The sequence below is a fragment of the Hyperolius riggenbachi genome, chromosome 4, assembly GCF_040937935.1.
Source record: "Hyperolius riggenbachi isolate aHypRig1 chromosome 4, aHypRig1.pri, whole genome shotgun sequence".
In the NCBI taxonomy this organism is placed as follows: domain Eukaryota; kingdom Metazoa; phylum Chordata; class Amphibia; order Anura; family Hyperoliidae; genus Hyperolius; species Hyperolius riggenbachi.
This window is the reverse complement of record NC_090649.1, coordinates 234,467,681-234,478,624: the sequence shown is the minus strand read 5'-3', so window position 1 is coordinate 234,478,624 and position 10,944 is coordinate 234,467,681. Positions and strand designations below refer to the sequence as shown.

The following is a 10,944-nucleotide window of genomic DNA, read 5'->3' as shown; positions in this document are numbered from 1 at the left end:
TGTAGTTGAAAGTGTGCAACTTCCACATGCTCAAAATGAATAAAATTGTGTATTTCAACTGTAATAATGTAGTCAGGGCTGGATTTAGGCCTAGGCCATCTAGGCCATGGCCTAGGGCACCACAGGAGGAAGGGCACCAAAGCAGCAGGCTAAACTGGTGCCGCTTTTGCAAGCTTGCAAATGCTGCAATGCAGGGGAGCACCTGACCATGGTACTCTGATGCTAGCCGCCAGTGCAGCAGCCACCTTGCTCTCTGTGCATGTCTGCATTGTGGACTTGGCTACATTGGAGACGGAAAGGAAGAGGAAGCTTCTGCAAAGGAGACAAGCAAAGAAATGAGTGACACAGATGGCTGCTGTGGTGTGAAGGTGAGCTGGCTACCTATATTGAAAGGTGGGGGGTGGGAAAAAGAGGGATTAAGGGAGTCATTTGGCTTTCTATACTGGAGGGAAAGGGGGGAGGAGTCATCTGGCTACTTATGCTAGATGGGAGGGGGAGAGGTCATCTGGATACCTATACTAGAGGGAAAGGGGGAGGAGTCATCTGGCTACCTATACTTGGGGAAGGGGGTCATCAGGCTACCTATACTAGAGGGAAGGGGGAAGGATCATCTCACTACCTACTGAAGATGGGCGGCTGGTGACAGTGGCCTAGGATGTTAAACAGTACATATCCGACCCTGAATGTAGTAAGGAACATTTTAAAATCATACATGTGCCCTCTCTTTAACTAAAAATTGTTTTTACAGTCCACTTCCACAACTAGACTGTTCTATCAAAGCTGTTGGGGTACATTTTAAAAAGTCTGAATCTTATTGCGACTAATTGTAAGTTGGGTTTATAGCCAGTCAAAATGTAACATCCGTACAGGGAACCACTAAGTGATTACTAAGATAGATGAGTTTACCCCTTTTTAGTTTGTTTGTTAGATAATAAAAAAGGTTTACACTCCATAAAAAAGACAGTGAATAATGTTGTACATGTAGTCTCTCAGAGTAGCAATGTAGAACATGTATCAAAAATAAAATAAAACTAAATAAAATAAAATAAATAATGGAGAACAAAGGCGTGCTTTCCAATTTTTCACATCCCATTTTGATGCAAATGTCCCTTCTATCGCAAGAGTAACCCACTACTGAAGTTTTTGTAGTGCTAACTGTGCTTTAACCTTATTGCTTGAGTTTTATATCTCAAACATTTCATACATGTTTAGTAACACAAGGAACCTGTATAATGGACATATCACAGTTCACCTGTTCAATTCACGGAAAAAGAGTGTGTGTGTGTGTATATATATATATATATATATATATATATATATATATATATATATATATATACTGTATATAATTGAATGCTACTTATTAAAATCCATAGATGACCTGTAGCATAATATTAACCAGATAGCTAATGAGATTCCCCCTAGAGAATAAAGTAACTCTCCATGGCAGTAGCAGTGTCACCACAGTGCTAGTGGCATTTTGGAAAAGTGTCTTGATTGCATTTGGTAGCAATACTTCTCCCAGCAATGCTCTCACAGCATCCAGTAGTCATTTCAGCACATTTCCAGTGCTCTATAGCACAGAGTCAAAGGTAGTATCTTCTTGATCAGTCATCATATGCCCGAAAGATGTGGGTTATTTTCCATTTAATCTTGGTCTCCCATGAGTAGTTGGATAATAGCAATCTGCAGGGTTACACCTTCCACTTATGCCAGGAGGTCCCGAAGGTCCTTGTGTGCCTGGAGGACCAGGCTCCCCTAAGTAGAGAATAGAGAATACAATTGATTTCTGCATTCATTCAATATCCACATTTCACCATTAAGAAACAAATCATCACAATCAGGCTCAACATTTCCCAGACTGCACACACTGCCATAAAATAACTGCAGAGAATATGAAGTGTTTATAAACTTGCCAACTGCAACAGCTGTACTTTCTCTTCGTATTTGGAACTACAGCTTGTCTTTTGCCTTTAGCAGCTAGCTTATTTTCTTTTTCATAAAAAAGAAAGCTTAATGTCATTTGCCTTCTTAACATGAACCCGAGCCAAAGTTCTTACCCTGAAGAGAGGGAAGCCTCAGGATCCTATTGGGGCTTCCATCACTCCTCAGCATTCCCCCGTTGCAGAGCAAGGCCCCCCCCCCCCTCCAAATGGGGGCCGTGCAGCTTATTTTCTGCATTAATGGCTGCACTGTAGCCTCGCGAGCCTGCCCTCTGTTAAGCTTGGAGGTGTATTCTCCACAGTCAGCATGCAACACATAAGCTGACGTGAAGGAGGTACACACACTAGCACAAGGAATCAGGATATCCCCAGTTTAGTGGAGGAGAGGACTGACTCCAATAGGAGATTGTGGTGCACAGAGCCGGTGCAGATCCGAACAGCCACAAACAACACTTTCGTAATAACGTCTCAGCGCAAAGTAGCGCTGAGCGCATAAACCAGGACTGAGGAGATCAGGACAGGTAGACAGAATGAACGCTTGCTTAACTAGCCACTACTTAGTGACAGCAAGCGTCCACAATAAAACAGACTGGAATGAGGTAGCCAATGCGTTAGCAGCGATGGCGTGCCTCACAAAGACAGGACAGGATAGTCAGGGAATAGCAGGATCAAGATAGATGAACGTAACACAGATAAATATACAAGAAGTATGATTTCTTAGCGTATTACAATTACAGCTATCAATGAGACTATTTGTAACGTCTGACTAACATATGTATATATCGGCAATGAACCGATATATGACATAAGCAGGAACTCTGACTAAGACTGGAGTAATACAGGGAACAGGACTCAGAAGGATTCGCTATCTCTTCGCAGAGATGAACGCAATCCACAAACAGGACCAGGAACAGGATAACTAGCTCAGCGTGCTGGAACGCTGACTAACGGAACACAGGATATAAACAGTTCGTGTACGTATATATCAGCGACACTGATGTATCAATGTAACACGAATACAAGGAAAATAATAAACGTGCAAGTATGCGTATATATTGGCGATGAACCAATATATGACACAAGACAAGCAAAGTAACAACTTCTAGAAACAAGAGCAGAACTAGGAGGACTCGCTGGCCCCTTCGCAGGAGTCAGCGCAGTCCACATGGACTAGGAACGAGGTGGGGCACGGGCAGAGTAACAGACAGGATCTGAGACTATTGTAGCCCATGAGACATTGCAGGAAGCAGTTCTTTATACTGAGGTCATCCAATGGGAGCAGACCTGCAGATTCCCACACAAGTGAATGGTAATTAATCACAGGCTGATAGCAGGAAAAGGCAGACAATGATATGCAGCCTGCAGGAAAGGGACTGCCCCTCCACTGCAGCAGACAATGTCTGTTTACACAAAAGCATATTAAACTGTCATTAACCTCAGAGCGACTGCAGATGGAATCAGCAACCAGTTCAAGTGCAAACCAAACTATGCAAGCAGATGCATGTAATGACATTAGAACTGCTTGGTTTGCAATACCACTGCAGTCAGCAGTAAACGCTGCAGAAGCGATCATAACAGTACCCCCTCCTTTAAACACGGCCTCTGGACGCCTATAAAAACTGACATATTTCTCCTGAACCACCCAAACCAAAAAATCAGAAGTGGGAAATCCAGCAAACTGATCTGACTGAAAATTCATGAAGGTCGGATCAGCCCGACAAAACCAAATTCCCAAATCAGTCTCACCAAAACTAGACCAATTGGAACCAGAACCTACCGAACCATGCCCGTCAGCACTACAAGCCTCAGTGTGATACCCATCGCCTTCCAGGGACTGTCCAAAAACGCCAAAGCCTTTGCAATGCCCACCGGAACTGTCCTTACCAACACAAAACCCACTGTTGAACCAGTCCAAGGTACCAGGACAAGTTTCCTCAGAGATCTCCCAGAACACTTGGAAGCTCCAAAGAGATCCCCACAGGTCAGAACGCCCCTTAGGCTCACATGGAGAACTATCAAGAACCCCTATGGAACCCAGGGCAACTCCAGAGTCAGGGTCACAAGGACAAACATCAAGATCAGGGCTTTTAGGGACCAGAACCATTTCCGGGCATGCAGGCCAACCGGCAACATCAGAACATGTCTCCACTAGGGAAGCACGTGAGCACGCTAACACAGACACATCTGGGCACTCTGGCACAAGAGAAACCTCTGGGCATGTCAAGGAACTGCGAACCTCAAAGTCAGTCAAGACAGGACCGAAACCAGAACTGGGCAAAAAAAATTCATCATGACTAGACTTCACAGTTACTGGATTCTCACTAAAAACTGTAGGATCAGACTTAGATGTCGCTGATTCCAGCAGGGTTATTAACAAATCATGTTCAGGGGCATTTACAAGACAGGGCAAATCTTCTGATGTATGCACTGAACTAGACAAGGTTCCCATAGCTTCTTCTGGACTAGACAGAGACTCATCAAATACACTGGATTGGAGCTCATGAAGGGCTGCAAAACAAGTCAATATTGCAGCAATCCCCACTGAACTAGGCAAAACTGAGAAACTCACTGGACAGGAAGGGGACTCTAGAACTACTGCCACACCGGGCAGAAAACCAGAATTTTCCAGGATACAGGGCTGGGTTTCAGAAACACTCATTAACCCGGACTGAAATTCTGAGATTTCTATTATTTTTTCCAGCGAGTCAGAATTATCCACGTTACAGGGCAAGACTTCTGAAACATTCAGAGGACAGGGCTGGAGTTCCTCGGCTGTTACAACACTGGAGAGGGACTCAACAACATTGGTTAAATCAGACTGTGTACAGGGCAAGGTATCTAACACACTTGCTGACGAGGACAATATTTCAATGGCTTCTGCTTTGCTGGGCAGAAATTCATCAAGTTTTATTAGAGCAGACTGTAATTCCAAAACAGCTGCTAGACAAGTGAATATTACTGCAACACCAACTGAGGTAAGCAGTGCCTCAGACTCCTCTGCTAGAGGGTTTGAAGTATCCAAAGTACTGGGTGAAGCATAAGACTCTGCGACCACAGCTTCACTGGACAGGATCACTGAACAGTCCATATTGCAGGGCAAAACCATGGAAGCACCTGCTGGACAGCATAATGATTCTGTGACCTGAGTTTCATTGGGAAGATCTACTGCACAATTCATGGTACAGGGCAAATTTACTAGAACATTTTCTGAACAAGGTAATAATTCTACGATTTCAGGTTCACATAGCAGATGCTCTGAGCTATTCATGAAACTAGAGCGAGGTGTAGAGACAGGAAGATCAAGACACAAAGTTTGTGCATCTGAAGCACTATTCAATTGTAAAATTGGAAAATTCAGATGCTGGGGTTCTGAGGTTTCTAGACAGGATTGCTGGGACTCAGAAACTAATGTAGTGCATCTACTGGCATCTGCTGGATCAGACAGAAGTTGAACTTTATTAACACAGGTAATTTCTGCAGAAGTGTTTGCAGAGACAGGCAAGATTCCTCTGGTGTCTGTTTCACTGAACAAAGACTCATGAGTACTGGCTAGGCTGGACTCAGAAGTCAGCAGGACCTCTGGATTCTCTGCTGAGAAATTTGTGCAGGGCAAAATTAAGAAAGTATCAGTGGCTTCTGTTTTACTGGGAAGTAACACTGAGTTATCCATGGTACAGGGTGGAGTTACAGGAACATTCACAAGACATGGCAGGGACTCAGTAACTGGAGAAGTGGGACAGTCTCCAATTGACAGTGTGTCTTCCCTGGTATCAACTGATTGAATCGCATAAAAATCGTCCAAAATCATCTTCCACACATCGATCAATGGAACCACAAAGTCATACCCACACACACCAGTTTTTATTAGGTTATAGGCAGACTTAATGCATGCATTCAATACTAATTCACTTTTTGCACTGTAAAACTGACAAAATGAACTTGCATCTTTCTTCCATTCATAGACCAGGGCTTCCATCTCTCCTTTCTCAAATGGAGGATCCCATGCATACTTAACAGCTGAGCATTCCGGCTGATCATAGTTTGCAAATGTGTTAGTGGCAGAAACATACATTGGGTTATTTAGCAGGTGATTGGCCGATTTCTTATTCCTAAGGATCTCCAATACCTGTAGCAAGTGTTGAACTGTAGTGTATGCAAATTTCCCTTGCTGCACGAATAAATTGATCTGTTCAATACTCTGTAATATATCTTCATAATCATATTCAGATAATTCATTTAAACAAGAACTTTTATTTTCCCTGGCTAGCAATGAAAGTTCATTAGTAGTTTCATAGGTCCATTTGACTCCCCTGAATGGTGACTGAATCTCATTATCTGCTACTAGCGGAGTCTCATTACAGATCTGATGTGCAGTCGCCAAGGGCAACGACTCCGCTGATTGTAACGCTTTTCTTTTGGAGCGTTTACGTTTGGCTTTAGACCCTGCTGCCTTAGCAGAAGAAAAGTTATCAGAAAAATTATCTGCTTGCTGATTATTTTTGTAGGCAGTAGAAGGAGCAGCTGATTGACAAGCTGCCAGGAGCTTATCAAAAGGGCTAGGCAAATCGGTTTTGCGCAGCTAGTTATGGATCACAAACGCTAGAAATTCCAGTGGTCTCTCTTTTAAATTGGTATGATCCAAGACATCGTATGCCCACTGGAACAAATTTCCCTTAAACAAAACATAAATTAACTGGGGGACCCACGTTGAAACAGGAGTAGCCTGGAGCTCGGGATTGGCCAAAAACCTGGTACATTCAGAAAAAAACTCATTTTCTGTTTCAGAATTTAGTTTCTCAAATTTCTTAAAGGAACAGGAACCATAACAAACAGTGTCATTTTTGCTGGGAACCCCCCCCACAATGGGGATTGGTAATGGGGCTACCATAATGTTAAGCTTGGAGGTGTATTCTCCACAGTCAGCATGCAACACATAAGCTGACGTGAAGGAGGTACACACACTAGCACAAGGAATCAGGATATCCCCAGTTTAGTGGAGGAGAGGACTGACTCCAATAGGAGATTGTGGTGCACAGAGCCGGTGCAGATCCGAACAGCCACAAACAACACTTTCGTAATAACGTCTCAGCGCAAAGTAGCGCTGAGCGCATAAACCAGGACTGAGGAGATCAGGACAGGTAGACAGAATGAACGCTTGCTTAACTAGCCACTACTTAGTGACAGCAAGCGTCCACAATAAAACAGACTGGAATGAGGTAGCCAATGCGTTAGCAGCGATGGCGTGCCTCACAAAGACAGGACAGGATAGTCAGGGAATAGCAGGATCAAGATAGATGAACGTAACACAGATAAATATACAATAAGTATGATTTCCTAGCGTATTACAATTACAGCTATCAATGAGACTATTTGTAACGTCTGACTAACATATGTATATATCGGCAATGAACCGATATATGACATAAGCAGGAACTCTGACTAAGACTGGAGTAATACAGGGAACAGGACTCAGAAGGATTCGCTATCTCTTCGCAGAGATGAACGCAATCCACAAACAGGACCAGGAACAGGATAACTAGCTCAGCGTGCTGGAACGCTGACTAACGGAACACAGGATATAAACAGTTCGTGTACGTATATATCAGCGACACTGATGTATCAACGTAACACGAATACAAGGAAAATAATAAACGTGCAAGTATGCGTATATATTGGCGATGAACCAATATATGACACAAGACAAGCAAAGTAACAACTTCTAGAAACAAGAGCAGAACTAGGAGGACTCGCTGGCCCCTTCGCAGGAGTCAGCGCAGTCCACACGGACTAGGAACGAGGTGGGGCACGGGCAGAGTAACAGACAGGATCTGAGACTATGGTAGCCCATGAGACATTGCAGGAAGCAGTTCTTTATACTGAGGTCATCCAATGGGAGCAGACCTGCAGATTCCCACACAAGTGAATGGTAATTAATCACAGGCTGATAGCAGGAAAAGGCAGACAATGATATGCAGCCTGCAGGAAAGGGACTGCCCCTCCACTGCAGCAGACAATGTCTGTTTACACAAAAGCATATTAAACGGTCATTAACCTCAGAGCGACTGCAGATGGAATCAGCAACCAGTTCAAGTGCAAACCAAACTATGCAAACAAATGCATGTAATGACATTAGAACTGCTTGGTTTGCAATACCACTGCAGTCAGCAGTAAACACTGCAGAAGCGATCATAACACCCTCTCAAGCGCAGAAGCATGGAGCCCACAGCTCTGGCTTACTGCGCATGCATGGAAGAGGAGCTGCGGGGCCCCGATCTGATTAGCGACAATGCATTGTCACTAAGGAAGTTGCAGGGCATGCTGGGTTGTCCTTTTTTGCTTCTCTACTGCCCCTCAGACTTAACTAATGCAGCTGAAGCCTCTTTCCCTCCTGTTTTCCACTTCCACACCTCAGTTCATCTCTGATTGGCCAATATTTATCAAGTTGAGACAATGCACTTTCTATAGTGAAGGGTGGGCAAATCAGGCAGAGGAGATTAATGGAGGAAATGACATCAGGATTGGCTTCAAAATAGTCACAGTTAAAATGGGAAATGCTCTTATTTTTACTGTAGAAAAATCACTAAAATCAAAACATGGACAGTGCAAACTTACTAAACAGTAGTTCTAAAATGAATTTTTAAGTGATTGTTTGTTTGCTTGCTGGTGACTGAAAATGGATTTTACTCATCTGCTGTGAGAAAGTTATTTGAATGAAGGCCCATTACAAACTGAAGAAAGGATATTATTTAGTTGGACTAATATAAGATGTATAAGAAAACAGGATATAACAAGTAGGAGTAGTTGGAAGCAGATTATTAGGTAATAAATCATTACAGTGGAACCATCAATCCCATTTTTTGAGGTGTTGTGTTTGTCCACTAGTTTTGGCGTGTTTTTCAACTGTGATCCCTTTACATTTCACTCTGTATACAAAAGGTAAGGACTAGTTTTATAGCAACAACTATACGTATAGATAAAAGGATAAACAGAAAAGTTTATGGATGTTCCAGATGTTCCAAAGGCTTCCCCGATCCTCAACGACCCATCTGTTGCTGGGACTCTCTTCATATTTGTGGGTGTACTCTGTGTATGAGCATAGTTACACACTACACTGCATAGGGGCTAGTAGGGTTTGTGCCTGCATGGAGAAAAATGCCAGGCACTAGCAGCTCCATACTACTGCAATGGTGCAAGTCATACTTTTTACACAAAGGGGATCGTTGCTGAAAAATGAATGTTGAATATTGTATAAAGAGTGGCAGTGGAGGAATGGAGGGGCATAGGAAGACCAGGAAAGCCTCTGGACCATCCAAAGGCTTCCCCCTGCATGTACCCTTTAAAATACATACACTGCTTTGGTCATCTCTTTCTACTGTATTAAAGGAATACTATCGATGTATGCATTTATTTTTAAATGCTGTATGTTGTAGCACACATTAGGGCAAGTACTAGGAGCAATTTGATTCCTCACACAGCTGTTCCTCTCAGCTGTAAAATCCTCCGTCAGTTTTGGCGTCAGTGTTGGATACAAATGTATCTAATACTGAGGCTCCCAGAGGGCTAGACCATGTCTCTGCAAAGGGGAGATGCTATCAACTCCTCAGTTTATAGTTTAATTATCACCTTGCTGAAAGAATCTTGTTGATATGGTGGTAAGGGGTTAAAGATTCTAGGTATGTGTGTTTATTATCTTTGCTTCTCTTTACTGATAAAGATACTAATAATGCTAATTGTAGACAGTGGTCTGCCCCTCTCAGCAGCTTGTAAAGTGGATGCAGCCTGGAGTGAATCGCCTCAAGCAGGCAGCCAGTCTGAGTGTAAACACAGACTATTGTTACAGCTAGTTATATTCCAGCAATATTCTAGCTCATTTAGTTACCTGTTACCACCTCAGATCAGCCTATTTCTCCTCATGTCTGCTGCATGCTGTGAGTGACACAGTGAAATATATTTGTGAGCTGTGTGACAGAGTAACCAAGCAGCTCAGGGTGACCCACACTACTATGAGCTGTGTGAGAAATGAATTTTTAAGCAGGGATAGTGAGAGAGAGACCTGGGTGAATAAATAAAGTGCCCCTAGCACTAGTGGTAATGTGTACACTAATATAGAGTATTAAAAAAAAAAAGTCGTTTCAATCGATAGTACTCCTTTAAGTATAATAATACATCATAAATTAGCCATAGGACATGGTAAATCAGTTAGAATGAGTATAGTCTATAAGGCAACCACAAAGATTAATGCATCTCAACAGGTACCTCCTATTGCTGCAGAAATCAGTAAATGTGGTTGGCCACCCAATGAAACCTGTGTGCTCACTCCATCCATTCTTGTCAGATGTAACAAATACCAACTGAATTAGATGTGAGGGGAGGTGATTTTCTTTATAATCATGGACATGATTTTAGCTTCTAGATCTCCTAAGGGCACACCCACTTATATATAGAGGGTTTATATTTAGATAGTTTATAATTCATCAGCATAAAGAAAAGTGAGCCTGGTATCCCAAGCCGATTTTCCAGTGCACTATTTACTGTTTAGTTCTGTTGTGCCAAATGGACAGAGGGGAAAAATGCTAAAGCTACCTGTTTGCTACTAGTGTTGGGCGAACATCCAGATGTTCGGGTTCGGGGTGGTTCGGCCGAACATGCCCCCGATATTCGGCATGTTCGGGCCGAACCCCGAACCCAATGCAAGTCTATGGGGACCCCGAATATGCCCCTTTGGGGCCCCCTATAGGCTCCCAGCATAAAGGGAGAGCATGCCCTGAGCGCGGGGGGGTCGTAAATGCCTCCCCGCTAAGCTCTCCCTTCTGCTGGTCCCTATAAAATTAAATATAAGTCCCCCGAAAGTACCTGGCAGGCTGGCAGGAGGAGGGCAGGTAGATCATAGGCGCTAGTACCATCTGATACTTCCGCCCTCTCTCTGACGCACTTCCTGTTTACATTTGTAGTCGCGTCAAGAGAGAGCAGAAGTGCCACGATGATGCGTACGAGGGTACGC

At 43.4% G+C, this 10,944-nt stretch overlaps 1 protein-coding gene across 4 annotated transcripts in view; it reads right to left on the bottom strand.

The window, feature by feature from the left end:
- Nucleotides 1-1,292: 1,292 nt before the first annotated feature.
- Nucleotides 1,293-10,944, bottom strand: part of COL19A1 (collagen type XIX alpha 1 chain) — a 1,086,226-nt gene continuing 1,076,574 nt past the window's right edge. For all 4 annotated transcript variants that reach the window (XM_068281448.1, XM_068281450.1, XM_068281451.1 and 1 more), the window contains exon 52: nt 1,293-1,758. In XM_068281448.1, the coding sequence (XP_068137549.1) occupies nt 1,637-1,758 (122 nt within the window). In that variant the 3' untranslated portion in view covers nt 1,293-1,636. The remainder of the gene's footprint in view (nt 1,759-10,944) is intronic.